We start from the raw sequence: 20,043 nt of genomic DNA, 5'->3' as shown, positions 1-20,043 counted from the left end.
AAAATTACTGATTCTTTGTTCATTGGAATGTAACTAATTTACCACTACCTCTCTTGCTTACCAAACTCCTGTCAGTTTCCGATCTAAAGACAGGAAACTTAATTTACAGAGTATTCAAACCCATGCAAAACTTTATATTTGGGTTTTAGCCGGTGAAAATTGGTGCAAAAGTGAAAATTAAAGCTGCCATATTCTCAGCTGAATCATCCGCTGATCGATGATAACTACAGAAACTACAACTGTAAACAATAGAGGGATTTTTTTTTACTGATGTTAGATCCATCTGGTTGATTGGTTGTTTTTGTTTTACGGCATATCAACCCTTTTCGGGTTATTTAATGCCGAATCCAAAGATTTTCAAATATGCTCGACACCTTGCATATATAAGGATTCAAAATCAAAAAAATAAAACTGAGGCTGTTTGTGTAAATATGTGGAGATTTATTTGTCCAACTGTGTTTCCTTATTTTCTCCTCAAGAATCAACAGAGGAACTCCTCCCCTGGGAGTTGGGGATAAAACAAAAAACACAGTTGTTGGCATCCATATGCCGACTACAAATGACAACCTAATGAAAGAGGGGGGAGAGGAGGGGGGGGGTCAACAAGCACATTCATCCTCATCAAATCGCATCAACACAGCAGTCTTTTCGAGATAGAACAGTAGCCATGGACTTTTACCCAACTGCAAGCACACTTAGATTTATTGTTGAAAATAAAATTAAGAAGTTACAGGGAGGAGAGAAAGAGAGAGAGAGAGAGAGAGAACGAGGTGGGAATGGGATGGATATTTTTTATCTTCTCCCTGAAGTAGACAACTTGAAACGAGAAAGTCCAATTCTCTCAATACAATCGATGCTTCCTTTTGAATCTTTTTTTTGTGTTCATACGTTAAATTTCACTGAGTTGAAGAGTATGTATGGCGTCTCATTTTCATGATGATGGTGGTTAGTATCAAGTTTCATGTACACATTGTAATGGAAAGAGAGAGAAACAGAAAGAGAGAGAGAGGGGAGAGAGAGAGAGAAATGAGTGAAACAATGAGGAAAAGGAATACATAACGAATAAAGATATTCTGATTTCTTTTCATATTGAAACATGCGATTTGAGAATGATAATGAATTTGGATGGAATGAAACAAATTGGAGTGGGGGAGGGGGTATGAGATTGGGTAGGTGAACGAGAGGATAGAGAAAGTGTGTCGGATCACACACTTTTGATTTTGTGTTTTGATAAAATGAATTCTTTTATTATGCGTCTGTTTTTCCTGTTAAAAATCAGAATATGTTGTCGGGACATGAAATATTGTTCTTAAAACAGAAAACTTTTTTAAATGCAACTCTGCTCAATGAATTAATCCCCCCCTCCCCGAGCAAATCCAAATGATATCTACGTTATGAGATTTTCTTTTTAAAATGAAGAGAGAAAATGAGGTGGTGGGGAATAGCGGTTCATTGTTTGTCCACACTTAAAACTCAAAATCTTCATCCGATTCATCTTCAAAATATTTGACCGGTGCCCGGGAGCGGCCAGTTGTAGTGCGGGCCTGCAAATTGTTTAGTTTGTGTTCTTTTCCATCCATAAATTCATCGTCATCAGTTTCAGTATCCACAGTCTAAAATAAAATTAAAAAAAACAGGTCAGATTGTAAATAGCTGAAATCATTATAGGCTTCCTGATGTGGGAGACAAACGTCAAGAAAGGAAAAAAAGTGGTGCTAATGCTTGAGAGTATAGTATCAGCATGAACAAAAGAACGTATACCACACTAAAGGAGGTAATGCCTAGAGGATTATATCATAAGACAAGATACTTCACTACACAACCTTTAAAAAAAAGGGGGGGGGGTAGTCCCTGAAATAGGAGCCCATAGTCTCATGACAGCAAAACAGCACATTACCCTTCATTAATACCTGGGAGAATTCTTCCACCCTCTTATAAAAGGAGATCATTTGAGGGTAGATGGGTAAACATCATATTAAGAAAACAGACACTACTCACCCCCCTCCCCCAAAAAATTGCTTAACCATAAAAATTTGGTTCTTCTTCATAATAATAACGTAATTAAAAAATTGAAATACTGAATTTCAAGTAAAACCAATCGTATATACTTAATTGTCATGTCACAGTAATGAAAAAAAAATTACAACAAAACACAATAAGTTAGAAAATTAACAAAAATAGTTTTTAAAGACAATTAGCAAAAATTGAGTTTTGCAAAGAAAAGAAACCAGAACGTTTGAATCGTAACAAAGGGAGGTAAATCTTTGCTGAAAACTGAAAATCTTTGGCCAATTCAGCTAAACTTAATTTTTGCTGATTGTCTTCAAAAACTTTCATTAATAATTAATTTTCTAACTTTTTTTTTTTTTGCAATTTTTGGATATTTTCATTACTGCGACATGACAATTAAGTAGATACCATGGATTTTACTTGAAATTCAATATCTGGATTTTCAAATTTTGCTATTCCCCAATTAAGTATATTATTATTTATGTATATAAGAAATATGACAATACAAATTACAAATGTATATTATAGAATATTAATATATTAGAAACAGTTTATAAAATGAATATGCAAATATCCCTATATTTTGGGGGTTTATTATATATACAATATTTCAAAATGTTGTGCTCTATCATAGGATTATGCATAGTTTGGATATTAATATAGTGATAAGTAAAAAAAAAAAAAAAAATTTGGCATTTATTGATTTAAAGTCAGAGTATTGTATTATTGGGATTATTCAAACTACTGTTCTCGTCTTGAATGTTATTTTCATGTTTCAGCTTATCAAAATTTGGAAATTGCACTGAATTTTAAATGGAAATCTTTAACCCACAAGGGTACCATATTCTCGTTCAATCAACCACGAGATCAAAAGTAATCTGCAATTGTATTTTCACTTGCACTACGCTACTTAATCGGGTTATATAAAGGTTTCCGTTCAAAATTCAGTATAGATTCTGAAGTTTGACAAGATACACCTGAAAGTTACATCAGACGAAATGTTGCAAAAATAACATTCAAGATGCGAACAGTAGTTTGAATAATCCAAATCAATCGTTATCTAAAAAATTCCAAAACAGATTATTGAATTCGTAAAATCATTTGTGACCGAGTATAGTTATTGTAACAGCATTCGTTTCAGTCTTGCATGACTGACCGACCGACTTCTAGAATTCCTAGGATGCCGACTACGACTCCTTGGATATGTTAGACTCCGACTCCCAACTGACTCCTTGATCCCTATGTGGAAATCTATTCTGCAGATCCATATACCAGCCTCACACACCTATTCAGCAAACATTTTATTCATACTTTTCATGTATATTATTTTTTACGTTTAACATTCACTTGTATGATAAATATACTCACATATTCTATAAAGCTAGTAGACTGTATAAATTAAAATAACAAAGATAAAAAATTTACAATGAAATTTTATGTTATCAGTTCAAAAGGGAATACAATATTTAGGGATAGGGAAACTTCTTTAGGCCATGGCATTTCGAAGCCAAACACTTATCAGAAGAGGGGAGTAAACACATTATACAAAGAAATTTTTTAAAACGTAATATTGCCTTTATAGAAAGTAGATCAAAGGAAAAACAGGAAAAAAGCTACGAAGGGCTATAGTAACATGGGTTGCTTCTTATTGAAGACCTGTTTTTTTTTTTTTGGGGGGGGGGGGGGGGGGGTCAGATAAGATTGTAATTCCAGATGGATCGCAGCCTAATCCAATTGCCAAATTCCATTTTATTCAGGAACTGGGTAACTTTCAGATTACAATCTGATTGTTATCCGATGTAATCCACAGTGATCTCATACAAAGACAGAATTTTCATTGATCCTGTTTTCGTCATAACCAAAACGAAAATAGCTGTCCAGACAAGATTTCCAGGGATCTGATGGACCGAAATATCTTGAAGTAGATGCATTGCAGTAAGCAAAAAGATACAAAAACTGCTAAATTTTGCAACTTGTAAAACCAAACAGGAAAATCATCTAAAAAAAAAAATAAATTTATTAGACTTAAGGAGTCTGAGTTGGATAAAAAAAAATTTCAACTCCGACTCCTAGTACTCTTAGAAATCCGACTGACTCCAGCTAAAACCTCCGCCTCTCCAACTCTGGTTATTACAGTAATTAATTGATCCTTTTAGATAATCATATAAACAAGTGGTTTTATTAAAAATCCAGTTAGAAAATGATTTTAGTTTCTGAATTAAACCACAATTTAAAAGATAGTTTATTATACTTACAATTATTTTTTGGCACTTGTACAATTTAGTCAAGACATTAAAAAATGAAAATATTGAATAAAGGTTATATTGTATGTATCTGTTTTAGACTAAAGATCTCCGAAAAAAAAATTTCATTTAATTTGATCGAGTATTTTTTTTTTTTTACAGCGGAAAAACACGTTCTTATGAGAGCATGTTGAAGTCAGCCATTGTGGAATTTGCTGATGGATGGACGGATGGGTTATTCAACCAGCATATCAACCTTTGTGGGTCATTTAATGCTGAGGAGGTTATTTTGTTATGTTTGTTGTTTATTAAGTAATTTGATTTTGCTGGAAAGGTTGTTTGGTTGTATTTTGTTTGTTATTTGGGTTTTAGGTTTTTCTGAAGTGGTTATTTGATTATGTTTGTTTGTTGTTTATTAGGGCTTTAGATTTTGTTATATAATCTTGTTTCTCTTAGGAATTTCAGGATATTACCAGGGTCCACTCCGTGAAAAAGATCTTTTAGACTACCTTCATGGTAGTACCTCATTCGTATCTGCTGGAGATCCACGCAGTCTATCAGGATATGTTTCACCATGTAAAGCTCATGACATGACACACAGAATGGGGCCTCTTCGCCTTTTAACAGGTACGAGTGAGTGATCCTGGTGTGTTCTATTTGAAGTCTTGTCATTGTTTCTTCTCTTGTCTTCTCCCAGCTAGAGGTCCCGCCCTCGTTCTTTTCCCGAGGTTGGGTTTCACCTGCTGGAGCTTGTTATTCTTGCAGGCATTCCATGGCTCCTGCCACTTGGAAGTGATGTATTTGTTGATTAGTGGTTTGTAATCAGTGTGAAGTACTTTTGTATTTCTGATATTCATTTTTAAAGATTTTTTTTGCTGCTGTATCAGCTTTTTCGTTGCCTTTGAGTCCCATGTGGCTGAGAATCCAGCAGAATACGATGTCAGTGTTTTTGGAAAGGGAGGTGATTCTTTCCAGGAGGTTTATGATTAAAGGGGTGTTCAAGTTTTTGTTATTTAATGACGTTAAGACTGAAAGTGAATCAGATAGTATTAAGTATTTGTTTGACTTGGTTTTTTGGATGATGTCGAAAGCTAGGTCTATGGCTGTTGATTCAGCACTAAAAATTGAGCAGTTGTCTGGGAGACGATGTTGTAGTATAATGTTGTTAGATATGGCTGCACTTCCAGCTTTGTTTAGTTCTTTGGAGCCATCTGTGTAGATGTGTGTCCAGTTTTGATATTGTTCTAATATATTATTGAAGTTATTTGTATAAGTTAGGGGATATGTGTTGGATTTAAAAGATTTTGTTACATTCTTGAGGTTTAAATTTACCGATGGCTGTTTAATTAGCCAAGGTGGAGATTTTGGTTTGAAGGAAACCTGGATTTCTGTGGTATCTATTTGGGCTTCTGTACGGTCTTTTATAGATAGGCTGTATGGTTTAATAATATTTTCTCTCCCATTGAAGAAGTTTGTGTGTTGTGGGTGGAAAACAATTGTTTGCAGGGTTTGATGGACATGAGAGTTTTAAGCTGTATTGAAGGGCTAGATTTTTCCATCTAAGTGTCAGTGGAGGTTCATTAAACTCCGTGTATAGGCTTTCTACTGGTGAAGGCTCCGAGAGCCAGTCTTAAGCCTTGGTGGTGTATTGTGTTTAGTTCTTTTATATATGATTCTCTGCTTGCCCCATATATGAAGCATCCATAATCCAGCTTGGATCTTATTAAGGAATGGTATAGTTTAAGTAGTATGGTTTTGTCAGTGCCCCAGTCAGTGTGGGCTAGAACTTCGATCAGTTTAATGGCCTTGTGACATGATTTTAGATTTTTTTATGTGAGGTATGAAGGTCAGTTTCCTGTTGTATATTAAACCCAGGTACTTGTGTTGTTCAACGACAGGGATGACAATGTTATCCAGTTTTAGGATGGGATCATGGTGAGTTCTTTGGAGTTTACAGAAATGGACACATTTTGTTTTTTCTTTTGAGAATTTAAAACCATTTTCTGTGGCCCATTCATTTATTTTATTTCAACAAAGTTGCAGTTTTCGTTCAGCTGTGGTTATGTATTTTGATCGGTAGCAGATGAGTAAGTCGTCCACGTGTAGGGCACAGTTAGGACCAGGGTTTATGTTTTCAATGATTTTATTTTTATGTTGAAAAGGGTGACGGATAAGATGCTACCCTGAGGTACCCCCATTTCTTGTTCTTTTTGGGCCGAGAGTGTGTTGCCTAGTCTTACTTTGAAGTGTCTATTATTTAAGAGGTTGCAGATGAATTCTGGCATTCTGCCCCTAAATCCAAGTTCATATAGGTCTTTTTTAATGCTATATTTCCAAGTAGTATCATATGCTTTTTCTAGGTCGAAAAAGATTAGGTGTTCTTTTCTGGCAAAAAGTTTCTCTGATGAATGTTTCTAATCTGATTAGGTGGTCGATGGGACTTCTTTTTCTGAAGCCTGATTGATATTCTGTTATCAGGTTTTTGCTTTCAAGATACCATGTTAGTCTTTCATTGACCATCCTTTCGAAGGTCTTGCATACGCAGCTGGTGAGGGCAATGGGTTGGTAATTTGTTAGATCTGAATGGTCTCTTTTTGGTTTAGGTATTGGAATTACTATGGCTTCTTTCCAATTTTTGGGGATGTTATTGTTCATCCATATGTCGTATATTTGTAGAAGGTAGTGGAGATGGTTCTGGTAGGGTTTTTATAAATTGATAGTGAATTTCGTCAGGGCCTATTGCTGTATCATGAGATTTTTGGATTGCCTCTTTTAGTTCTGTTGAATGGTTGGTTGTAATGTTCTTTGTTTTTTGATTTGAAGTTAATTCTTTTCTTCGTTTTGTTTTAGGGTTTGGAATTTCTTTGATTGGTTTTTTGATGAGGAGTTTATGGAGAATTGTTCAGCTAGTTTGTTTGCAATATTTTCTTTGTTAGTAATTTTTATGTTATTGCAAGTAAGGTGTTTGATTGGGTCTTTATTGTTTTTCCCAGATATTTTTCTTACCATCTCCCATACTTTTTTGATTTTGGTGTTCTCATTTATTTTTGATACAAAGTTTTTCCAGGTGTTCCTTTTTGCTTCTTTGATGATTTTTCTTGCTTTTGTTCTGCTGTTTTTAAATTGATCTAGGTTTTCCTTAGTTGGATTCTTTTTAAATTTTCTTAGTTTGGCACGTCGCATTCTCACTGCTTCCTGGCATTCTTTGTTATACCATGGTTTGTTGACTTTTGTAGGGGAAGAACTTTTTGGTATGTTTTCTTTTGCAATGGAAAAGAGTGTATTGTTGAAATATATTATGTGATCCTCAGTCTAGGTGTTTGCTTCTGGTATCAGTCTAGATTTGCAGGAGTTTTGGAATTTTTCCCAGTTTGCCTTTTTTAAATTCCAACGGGAGGGTTTGTCGTCGGGTTCTGGGTTTTTGTTTTCTAGTATAATTGGGTAGTGGTCGCTTCTGCATGTATCATCATGTGTTTTCCAGTTGTAGTCCATAAATAGAGTTGGGTCGCAAATTGCTAAATCAATAGCTGAGAGAGTGCCAGTTGCTGGGTGTAGATATGTATTTTCTTTGGTATTGAGTAGGCATAATTGATTTTGGTTAAGTAGCGTTTCGATTATTTTACCACGTTTGTCATTTCTTGTACTACCCCATAGTTCGTTGTGGCCGTTTAGGTCCCCCATTAGTATGAATGGTTTTGGTAGTTGTTGGATTAGGGCATTTAGTTCAGTTTCTTTTATTCTTTCACTTGGTGGGATGTATAGTGAACAGAATATTATTGTTTGTTTTTAGGTTTATTTCACTGTGTGGGATGTTTTTGTTTATAAGTAGTGATGGTCCTCCTGTAGCTATGTTTGAATTCTTGTTTATGTAGTTATATGAGCAGTAGTGTTTTATATTAACTGTATTATCTTCTTTTAGGCGAATTTCTTGTAGGGCAATTTATAGCAGGGCAGAAAGTTTTTATAAGGAGTAATATTTCTCCAAAGTTGGGTTTTGTTCCTCTTATGTTCTATTGAATTATTTTATGAGCCATAGTTTGTCTTTTTCTGGTTTTGGATTGTTGGTGTTTATGTCTACGTCCATAGTTTCGATGTTTGCTTGGGTGTTTCGGGTTTCAGATCGCGAATGGGGTCGCGGTGGGTGGTGGGGTCTTGATCTAGAGGTTGAACCGGATCTGTTTATTTTGCTTTTATTGGTAGCGGTCTTGTGGGGTTCTTTTGGGGTTTGTTTATTTTTTTAATTTTTTTTTTTTGTCGTAGGGGTTGTTTCTATGGATGCTGTTGTTTGGAGTTTAATAGGTTTTTGTGGTAGAGTTTTAGTTTGGGGACTTTGTTTTATTTCGGTTATATTCTTTAAAAAATCTTTACTTTCTGTGATGGTTTGTTTCATGGTTTTTTTGAAGTCTTCTTTCATTTCATTGAGTAATTTCATGAATATTTCAATTTGGATGTTTGAGGGATTTGTTTTTGTTGTATTATTTGGTTCAAAGTTAGGCTGTGTATTTCTTTTTGTTATCTCAGAGTATTTTGTGTTTTCTGCTAGTTTACGGGCTTCTTGGAAACTTATGTTTTTGGTGTATTTTATTCTGAGAGTTTCTTTTTCTTTTTTCCATTTTTCGCATTCCTTTGAGTTTGTGCTTTGATTTTGATGGCAATTGACGCATTTTGGTGCGTTTTCGCAATGTCTCTGCATCTCATGCAAGTTGGTGGTCGTGTCCATGAATGGGCTTGGTATGTAAATTTCAGTGTTTATTTTTTCATATCCTATTTTTATGTTGTTAGGTATTTGAGGAGCATCAAATGTTAATATGTATTTGTGTCTATGATTTCGCCGGATCTTGTTTTTATCTGAATTCTTTGGATATCAATGACGTTTTGATTTTTAAGATTATTTTTTGTTTCTTCTAAGGGGCACAGGGCTAGTTTGGGGCACCTGATTACACCTTTGCTAGTGTTAAATGTTCTGTGGGGGTAGGTTTTTATTTTTCGATCATCAAAAAGTCTCCATTTGTAAATTTCAATTGCTTGTTTCTGGTTTGATATTTCGATTAACAGTGTGCCATTTTTTTGTTTTTTTACAGTTTTTGGTTTGATTCCTTTTGATAGTATTCTTTCTATTTTGAAAGGAGACATTTTTGCTATTTGTTCTTCAATTGTTTCTATTACAAAAAATCTTGGGAAGGTTCGTTTATTTATTTCAGTTTCTGAGTCTGAGCTAGGGATAGAAAAAGAAAGGAGAGTGGAATGGGGGGAATGAGGGCTGTTGTCTTTGTTTTTATTTTTGCAGAACATAATTAAATTTGACAAAGGAGAATAGAAAACAAAAACAGAAAATCGATGTAGGTGCATTTCGTCTCAGGAAGACAACAGACAGCCTGATCTGGTAGCACCAGGAAATTTGCTGAACACGCCACGCGGAGATAACTCCATGTAAAGTGCCGATACTCCCTCCTCATCTTTAATTCTAGCTTTTCTTCCTAAAAATCAAACCTTTTGCTCGGTATCATAACAATTTTTTTTTTTTACAGAAAAAAAAAAAAAAAAAAAAAAAAAAAAAAACTTGATGAAATTAAGTGAATTTTTTTTCTTTTTCAGAGAACTTTGTTCCATAATGGATACGTGCAATATCATTTTTTTTTTTTTTTTTTTTTTTTAAATATTTTCATTTTTTAATGTCTTGACTAAACTGTACAAGTACCTATTTTTTTTAAATAACTTTAAAAAATAAACAAAGATTCCCTCAAAGGAACAACTTTGTTAACACTGATGACAATATTCTGGCGAGGTGCTTACCAAGGCGCAGTTATGATCTGTTATTTATTTTTGTAACATTTTAATGTCCGACTATTATTTTGGCTGTCTAAAAAGTACAACATTTTATTAAGATCCTATCCGCGTAGAGCGGAGCAAAACGTTTATTTTAATGCCTACCTTTTTCAATGCTTTTACTTTTGGCTTCTTTGGTTCAAAGCCATCCTCCGAGTCGCTGTTTTTAGGTTCTTTTTTCTTGGTTACTTTTCTTTTCTTGGGTGGTTTTTCTAGAAAAAAAAAAAAATCATTTAAAAGCAATTTAACCATTGGAGAACATTGTATACCCAAAATCAATTATCCAAAGATGTGAATGATCTTTTATCAATGTGTGCAAGATGTCAGATGGTGGAAATATTAGCAAGGCTTATCATTTGAAAGTTTATTTTTGTTTTGTTTTTTTTTTAATAAAGTAAAACAAAATGGTAACATGTAAATTTTTAAATAAAGTGAAAAATTTTAGATAAAAAGTTTAGAAAATAAAACTTTAAAAATTTAAGAGAAAACAAAACTTCAAATAAACACTTAGAATCAGCAACAAAGTCTAGACATGTGGCAGTGTAAACAGAGGATGACAAGTAATGAAAATATGCTGATTTGTGTTCCAGCTGCTGTGGAGGCAAGTGGATTAATAGGCCGCCACATGCAACTTCAACAGCCTTGGTCTATTAAATCACCACACAGAGAAACACCATGAATTGACTGTTTCACAAAAACCTTGCTATCACCACTACTTGTGGAAACGTTTTAAGCCTGCTCTCAGCCTGCCAAGCCAGCAGTACAATTGTTGAAAATTAGATTTTCACAAATGACATTTTATTATTTGTTACTTATTACCAAGAGATTAAGAACGGAGAACATAATTTTAAAAAATGGCTTTAAAATTAGTGCAAATAAGAAAAAAAATTCATTCTTTGAATCCTAATGTAGAGTTACTTTTACAGCAAAAAAAACAAAAAAAACTTAATTTTTACTAAATTATTTTTTAAAATAACAAAAAATAAACAGGTTTAAATAAAAACTTAAAATTTTTAAAAATAAAATGTTAAAAATCTTTTTTTAATGTAATTTTCACAAAATCAGTAGAAAAAAAATACAAAAATAGTATTTCTTTGGAATTAGCCACAATGAAAAAATGGCCTTCTACTTAAGTCCAATTTTTAACATGTCTACCTCAATGGCCATAAACTTTATGAATTTCCAATAAATTGAAAGTGAATAAATTATTTAAAGTTGTAAACAATGCAAGAGTGTATATCTCCGTAACATTGTCCCTTTCCAGCCTCACATCTTTTCTTTTTCAGTTTAGGTTGCAGTAGAAACTACTCTAGTTCTACTCCTAAATTCCAACCATGCGCTTTATTTTTTTTCATTATTACAGTCAGTGTTTAACATCTTGCATATAAACAAAAGAATGCTGCACATGTGTCCATCTTCATGCTCAACATGGCAGACATTCAGATTTAATGTGTCACATTAGTTGTTTTGTTTTTATATAACTTTATTTACTACAACAGTGTTTTTTTTAAGTGAGAAATTGGTTGAAGATTAGATAGAATATTAAAAAAAACAAGGTTTGAGTGATTGTTAAACTCAAAATGAAAATAAAAAGAAATGCATGTAACATTAAAATGAAGTTTAGTTTTTAATGAGAATAAAAATCTTTTTAAATGGAACTGTTTAGTAAAATCAGTAAAAAAAAAAAAAAATCTGAAAAATAAGCTTCATTAAAATGAGAATTAGCATCTTTCCAGCATAAAATATTGAAAGGCTTTAGGGTAGACTAGGCTGATTCAGATATTAGAGGAATCAAAGTGAGTTGAGGAACATACAGCTAATTCTAATGATGTAATTTGTCTATCTAATAGCAGAAATAGTGGGGGGAGGGGGTAAACACTAAAATGCAACATATATTCAATTATCGATTGTATATGATTGGTTGAACTACACTCAATAAATAATGCTAGCTGGAAGTAAAGTGTGAGAGGAGGCATATTTATGTGGTGTAAAAACCCTAAACGTATATGTAAAAAAAAAAAAAAAAACAGCCACAGACCAAGCAAACCAATTATGGCTGACTTGTATTAATTTACTATTGAAACTGAACTCTTCACACTTTAATCATACAGCAAATCTAGTGTGAAAAACGGGATCTATTTGGCCAATCAAGTTCAGTATTTTATGCAGAATAAAATTAAATGAACAAATCAAACAAGAAAATCAAAATGATTTACGCTCAGTTTTTTTAATATTTTTCTCACGGGAAGTGCTCGGCTCATTTTCAGCCGAAGACAGTCTTCTCATCATGTCAACAATTGAAGTTTGTCTGATTCCTACATTGAAGAAAATAAGGAGTTTCAGTCACAAATTTTTTATTAGTTTATCTTTTTTATGGCATAAAACGTTTTGAGGTGAACTTTACAAGAATCAAATGTTGTGCAACAATCTTTAAAAAGATCTAATTATGTTTTGAGAACAAAGTCATACGAATTTGAATCACATATAAAATGGAAGGGAAAAATATTTAGTCACATAACAAATGTGACAACATTTTTAGCATTCCCTTTTAGGCTGCCAAACATACTTATAAAAATTTTATATACTTTTCACATTGAATCATCGTACATACTAGATATATTGATTAGTTTGAATTTTTTTTTTTTTAAATACATTAAAAAATATTTGATAAATGTCCACTACTATTTTTTTTGTTTTATTAATAAGAATTTTGTAATTTATATTTGTTTTAGTCAATCAAACTATTTTTGATTTATGCTGAGGAAAAAAAATCCCTAAACTGAATTCATTTAAGCAGATTAAATTTTTTTTTGTTGAATCAATGGATAAAGTGTTTGTATTTAGTTTCCATATTTTATGACATCATTATGCATCTCCCACTAGACAACTGTTTTTTATGGCATTCCAGGTATTTCCAAGCTGATGTCTACCACCACCATAAACCTGAAATTTTGTTATAATGAATGAAAAATATTTAATAGATGTTCTTAATTTCCTTGGCTATAAAATTGAAGAAAGGTTGGGAAACTCAGCACAGATAAGTGTATACACTAGAATTCGCACCTTGGATTGGGTAAAGTGAATTCCCAAAAAAGAACAGTATAACGCCATTTTTATGTCCCTTATGAAGCTGAAACTTCTTATGTTTAGAATCTTTATTATGATTCTAGAAAATATGAGGTGCCTTCAATAAGTTTCCAGACCTTTTCCGCATGGACACATGAAAAATTGGACACATTGAAATTGGACACATGAAAAATTGGACACATTGAAATTTTAGTCAAAGTAATCTCCTCCAGCTGCAATGCATTTGTTGTACCATTCCGTCAACTTCTGAAAGACCCCATGGAAATCCTCCCATGTGAACGTGTCGATGACACTCGTCATAGTCTTATCTGCTCAACTGTTTCATAATGACAACCTCTAAGATTTGCCTCGAACTTAAAGAATAATCAAAAGTCACAGAGGATTATATGGAGGATGAGGAACTGTCTTGATGCCCATGACAATGTCATTCTTTCTGATCTTCTCTAAGCACCCTTGGGACAAACTTTGTGCAAATCTTCTGCATCTTCAATTTCTTGGAAATAATTGTGTGTACAATTCTTACACTGACATCAAACTGTACACCTATTGTCTCTGTAGACACACGACAGACCTTATCCATTAAATTCATTATTTTGCTAATCAACTCTTGATGTTCTGACTTCCTTACTCCTCCCACACCTCTGTAGCTGTTCATTTGAAGATGAAATTATAAAAATTGGTCAGACACTGCATAAGATGCATAGCAATCATACTGAATTTTCATGAGTCTAAAACAATTTTAAACGTTTGTACAAAAAAAGCCTGGAAACTTATTTAAGGCACCTTGTATCCCAACGATAATGGTTAAGACATCTCAAGAAATTGAAACTTAATGAATCCTGATAAATGTCTAAATGACTGGATCAACTTCAATGCAAATGTGAAATATTTTAATTTTCAAATGAGGTTTTTGCCCTGTAAGAACTCTTTAAAATATTCTTGGGAGGGGGGGGGGATATTTAGTAATGTCCAATACCTATTGCTGACATTTCATAAAAATTGGAGGTACCTGAATTTTCAAAGTGCTTCCACCCCTTTTAGAAAAATCTAAATTAAACTAAATTTTATTCATATTACGATTCCTTATACCTAACAGCAAAGTTCAAAACCGTATAATTATTGATTAATTAGTTTAGGAGTGAATCCTGCATATACAACCACATAAGCATACCAAAGTCGATAGAGTGTGTGAGAGGAATAACTGAAATATGCAATGCAGTTAGAGAAATATTTACCTGCTTTCTCTGCCTTTTCCTTTTTCGGAGCCCTCTTTTTGACTTGCTTCTTTGGAGGTTCTTCTGAAATAAATGGAGGCTCCTTTTCGTCATCACTAGAAAGGTCAAAAGTCACTGCTGTACCTGTGAAAATGAAGAAAAAACAGTCAAAACACTAATAAAAAATGAATTCAGGTAGAAAGTTGAATGATACCAATTGTTTTATTCATTTACAAATTACAATTCAGTGAAGTCTATTGTTGAATATTTTGAAAACAATGGATTTCAGGCATTGATAAACTATTGCTTTCTGCAGAAAGAAGAATTCTGATTAATACATCAAAGCAGAAGAAATACAACAATTTCAATGACTAAATTAGTTGTCTCACCAGCATCTTTTGCAATCATTAAAACAAAAAAACTTTGTCCATCTTTTCAGCTTCATAATGATGCAATTACGTGTTAAAACGCAATCATCACTTGATATCATGTAAACATAAGAAATGCCATCCCACGTGAAACCTGGCCAGTTCAGGATGTGTTGCATGGAGAAAAATGATATAAGACTGATATGATGGATGTATAATAAGTCTTAAAGACAAACTAAGATCAGATAACCTCAGAAGACAATATGGGGATGTCTGCAAAATAGAAGACTTAGCTGATGTGGCCATGTTGAAAGAATGGATGAGAGTTACAGTAAGTAGATGTAGAATAATTGAGATCGCAGAGTCAGTTTGCAAAAGAAAATACAGGAAAGTGTGATAAGAATGGATTTTAAAGAGGAATAAAAATACTTGGGTAAATTGAAAGTCACATCCAACACATGCCAGCATGTAAAACAAACATCAAACTGAACATGATGATAATGAGTGTTTTATTGTTGGACTACAAAATTATTTACTTGTTAAGTTCTTCAGGGTACTGATGCTCAACAATAGGATGCTGAGCACTGTGAGTATAATCCTGACTCATCATTCAATTTACATTCCTCGATAAGCTGTTTGGATTAGTGTGATTTATGAATATATAAATGTTTCAATGTGTCAAATTTTCTGCCATAAATGCACATTATAAGCAAATACAAATCCAAAGCAATTTTCATTTGAATTGAGCCAATCAGATATGATATATTCTCCCTTTCGGATGGCCTTCTTTGATGTATTAATCAGAATTTACATACAATTCCCATCTATTCATGTTTCTCTAACTTTCTAGATAAATACTCATTTTCTACCACAAATGCAAAGAACTTTCTTTTCTCCCTCCTTGTGCCTAATATCAAACAAAATTCCCATGAACAAAGTTTCTTTCCAAGAACTTCTCATCTATTGAGCATATTGCCACAGAATTGCTCCCCTGGGAGCTACAACATGGTTATCTTCAAACCAAAGACTTTATGTCATCAAATTTTATTCATTTCATTATTTTCAATCTTTTCATAATACTTTTCATCATTCAACTAACAATCTATTTCAATTTTTATCGAGTAACAATTAGTGTTGAGGGAGGAAAAAAAATGTTTCCAAGTAAAAAGAAAAAGCCATACTTTTTGTTGGTTCCTTTGTCGGAAGTGTAGTCTTTGGTAATTTCGTACTTGACACTCCAAATACAGCATCATCTCGTGCTTTCTTATTTTGTTCGCTAATACGACTAAAAAGATCTGTTTTCTCATCATCCGAAGTATCATCAGAAGGTATCGGACTAGCAACTCGGGCTGGAGCTGGGTTAGGCTTCTTTTCTTTTCTGGGAATAAGCAAATAAAACATACACTTGCTCAGATTATTCAGTCAATGAAATCAAAATGCTATCAAAATTCCTTTTGAAACTAGGAACGAAAGTCTTAACATTCCTATCAATGTGTGTGTGTGTGTGTGTGTGTGTGTGTGTAAACATAAATAAGCTTTATTTGTATAATTTTGGCAATAAAGAGATTATTTCAAATGATTACTTAAAAAGAAAAGTTTCAAAATTCTATTTAAAAGAACAAAACATACATGGCTCCTCTAATTCTTAGATTGTTTTGATATTTATAAATTTAAGAATTAAAAAAAAAACAAAAAAACAACTTTCTTTTCAAATAGACATTCCTTCCATGAGAGTAAACAGATGTATGGATGATGTAGAGTAGGTAGCACTAGAAATTATATTTTGGAATATTCAAGATAAGAATTGCTAATTTGTATTATTCAACTTGATTTCCACAACATTTCATCTGATGTAACTAGCAATTTTCTTTAGGTGTAGTTTTTCAAATCAAGTTAAAAAGAAACACCCAAACAAGGTTGACGGTTACACTGCCAAAATGATATAAATATATAAAGATAAAAATTTTGAGTGTATATTACTTTGCCACAAATGACAAGACTGCATAACAAAATAATTTGCATTATTCAGACTTCTTGGTCGTTATCGCCACAATCTGTCGATGTAATCTTTGATTTTTAGGTGCAGCTTTTCAAACTTAAGAATCTTTTCAGGAACTGAACACTTTATTTAATCAATGGAAGTAGATTGTTCTTATTCAGTAAGCCAAGAAGTGTTAATTATCTTATTATTGTTATCAACAGTAGTAAGGATTGAACCTGTCACTTAGAACTAATTGTTAATCAATGCCATCAAATTCCACCACAGATGACAGCATTCTGGAGTTAAAGATTCTCCCATTGATTAAAAAGTTCAATTCAAAATTCTGTAGATGTTCCCGAGTTGGATTAGAAGATTCTCAAGTTCACAACAAAAATTTTGTGAAAATAAACTCAATAATGTAGTTTGCTTGAAACATTGTATAATGTGTATATAAACAAAATTTATAGAAAGCAATACAATGCAGAGGTGTAAAATATCGACACAAACTACAGCAAATTAACAGATAAGAGTGGAATAAGGTATGCAGATTCACCTTTTATTGACGTTTTTTTTTTTAATCTTATATTTTATACTTGCATTATGTTCTTACTTGTGTCAGCATAGTGGGTTTGTTTGGTTTTACGGCATATCAACCTTTTTTTTTTGTTTTGTTTTTTAATGCAGAGTTCCAATTTTTTTTTTTGTGGAATAGATATTTTAATTTAATCAGTGAGTCAAATCGTACTTTTTGTATGATTAGGTGATGTGCTTCCTTCCTTTTTTTTGGGGGGGGGGGGGGGGGGTGTAAAGTTGGATTGAATTAAAGTTATATTCTTTTATATAGATTTACTTTTTTCAGAAATGTTATTTTGTTGGAGTTTATTTTTTTAAATAGTTCTTTCATATTGTTGACATTGTAATAATTTTGCCGGATATGCGTGAGATCGCCACAATCCAAAAGAAAGTGTTTTACTGTAAAAGGTTCTTGGCATGCAAAACATTCTGGAGGGTCTTCTTTTTTTATCAGGAAGGAGTGGGTTATGTGCGTGTGTCCTATGCGAATACGGGACAAAATCACTTCCTCTCTACATGATCTTCTGGCATCTGGTAATCGTTCTATTGTGGGTTTGATCTTGAAAAGTTTATTATTTGGACAGTTATTCCATCTTTCTTGCCATTTCTTCATAATGAGATTATTTATTTGTTGTTTGTTGTCAGAATGTGGAATTTTTATATTGCTTTTAAGGAGTTTTGAAGCGCTTTTGGCACCTATGTCAGCTTTTTCATTGCCCTGAATTCCAGAATGACTGGGGATCCAGCAAAATTTGATAATTTTGTTTTGTGAAAGAGAGTGTATTTTTTGTAGCAGTTTGGTGAGTAGTGGGTTATTTAAATTTTTATTCTTTAAGGATTCGAGTACCGATAGGGAGTCTGAAAAAATTATAAATTTGTTGTGGGTAAGGTCAGTGATGAGATCTAGTGCCATATCTAAGGCTGTGGCTTCGGCACTAAAAATTGAGGCATGGTCTGGTAGTTGCTTCTGTAAGGTAATGTTATACGACTCCGCACCCGATTTTGTTGCTGTCTTTGGGCCCATCTGTGTATATGTGCTGATGGTTTGGGTATTTTTCCTGAATGATAAAGAGTTTTTCTTGATAGGTTAATGGATGGGTTTGATATTTTGGGAGGTTATTTAATTCAAGGATGATTTCAGGGTGTTTTAGTAGCCAGGGTGGAAGGCTTAGTTGGTTGACATTATGGATATTGGTGATTGTGATACCTGCATCTTCTACTAGTGGTTTTGTACGGAGCCCAAAAGGTTTTATAGCTTTTACTTTTTGGTAATATAGATTTTGGTAATTTGGATTGAAGGTACAGTTAGAGGTTGGATTTGTTGGTTGTGATTTTTCTCTATCATAGAGCGAGTAATCTAGTGAGTTTGCAATGCAGTCGTAAGCAGGATTGTCTGGGCAACAGTGAATTTTGGTCAGGTATTGCAAGGCTAGTTTGTCGCGTCGAATTGATAATGGGGGTTCATTGGCTTCTGCATAGAGACTATCGATGGGAGAAGTTCGGAAGGCTCCCAGCGCAAGCCTGAGGCCCTGATGTTGAACGGTGTCAAATATCTTTATGTACGACTTTCTGGTGGCACCGTAAATGAAGCTGCCATAGTCTAGTTTCGATCGCACTAGTGAGCTATATAACTTTAATAGGGTTTGTCTGTCCGCTTCCCAATCTGTGTGGGCAATGACCCGCATTAGCTGGAGAGTTTTATTAAATTTATTTTTAAGATGTTTTATATGAGGGATGAATGTAAGTTTTTTGTCTAGTATTAACCCTAATTTATGTTCATTTACAACAGGAATCGGAATATCATGTAGTTTTAAAAGAGGATCTGGGTGCAGTTTTCTTAGTTGACAAAAGTGCATACATTTTGTTTTGTTAATGGAAAATTTGAAGCCATTCTTAGTTGTACATTTTTTTTATTTTGTCAATGCATTGTTGAAGTTGACGCTCAATTATATGGATATGTCTCGAGCTGTATGCAATTAAAAAATCAACATATAGAGAGCAATCCACACAGTGGTTTATGCATCCAACAATACTGTTAATTTTTAGGCTGAATAATGTTACTGACAAAATACTTTCCTGTGGAACTCCCGTTTCCTGTTTCTTGATGTCCGATAGGCACGTTCCTACACGGACATTGAATAGTCTATTATTAATGAAGTTGTTGATGAAGATGGGTAGTCTTCCTTTTACTCCAGCTTCTTTGCGATCTTTCATGATGCCATACCTTCATGTGGTATCGTACGTCTTTTCAAGATCAAAGAAAATAGCAGTCATATGCTTTTTTTGTATAAATGAATTTCTCATTAAAGTTTCTAAATGAATTAAATGGTCTGTTGTGCTACGATGTTTTCGGAAGCCACACTGAAAATTAGTTATTTTATTTGTTTCCAGAAACCAAATTAACCTGGTGTTGACCATTCTCTCCATGATCTTACACACGCAGCTTGTTAGAGCTATGGGGGCGATAATTGGAGGGGTCAGATGCATCCTTTCCTGGTTTTGGTATAGGAATGACTGTGGCTTGTTTCCATATGGCTGGAAGATTGCCATTGAACCAGATGTCATTATAAATAGAAAGTAAATACTTTAATGGTTCATCTGGTAGTTGTTTTAGAAATTCATACGTTATTTTATCAGGTTCCTCAGCCGTGTTGTTGGCTTTTTTTTAATGAATCCTTTAGTTCATGGATGGTAAAAGGTTTGTTGTATTCTTCCTCATTATTACTTTTAAAGTTCAGTTT

General features: G+C 33.4%; 1 protein-coding gene across 6 annotated transcripts in view; it reads right to left on the bottom strand.

The window, feature by feature from the left end:
• Positions 1–420: 420 nt before the first annotated feature.
• The window catches only part of LOC145263177 (DNA topoisomerase 2-alpha-like), a 206,104-nt gene continuing 186,481 nt past the window's right edge, over positions 421–20,043 (bottom strand). For 4 of the 6 annotated variants that reach the window (XM_080120216.1, XM_080120218.1, XM_080120217.1 and 1 more), the window contains 5 exons: positions 15,930–16,126; positions 14,402–14,524; positions 12,296–12,394; positions 10,185–10,291; positions 421–1,613 (listed from right to left, as the gene is read on the bottom strand). In XM_080120216.1, coding sequence (XP_079976342.1) covers positions 1,467–1,613; positions 10,185–10,291; positions 12,296–12,394; positions 14,402–14,524; positions 15,930–16,126 — 673 coding nt within the window. In that variant the 3' untranslated portion in view covers positions 421–1,466. The remainder of the gene's footprint in view (positions 1,614–10,184; positions 10,292–12,295; positions 12,395–14,401; positions 14,525–15,929; positions 16,127–20,043) is intronic. The other 2 variants (XM_080120220.1, XM_080120221.1) reach the window with 1 other exon arrangement.

Source organism: Euprymna scolopes, chromosome 38 (genome assembly GCF_053919585.1).
Source record: "Euprymna scolopes isolate OS-2025 chromosome 38, ASM5391958v1, whole genome shotgun sequence".
NCBI lineage: Eukaryota > Metazoa > Mollusca > Cephalopoda > Sepiida > Sepiolidae > Euprymna > Euprymna scolopes.
This window is presented reverse-complemented; position numbering and strand designations above follow the sequence as displayed.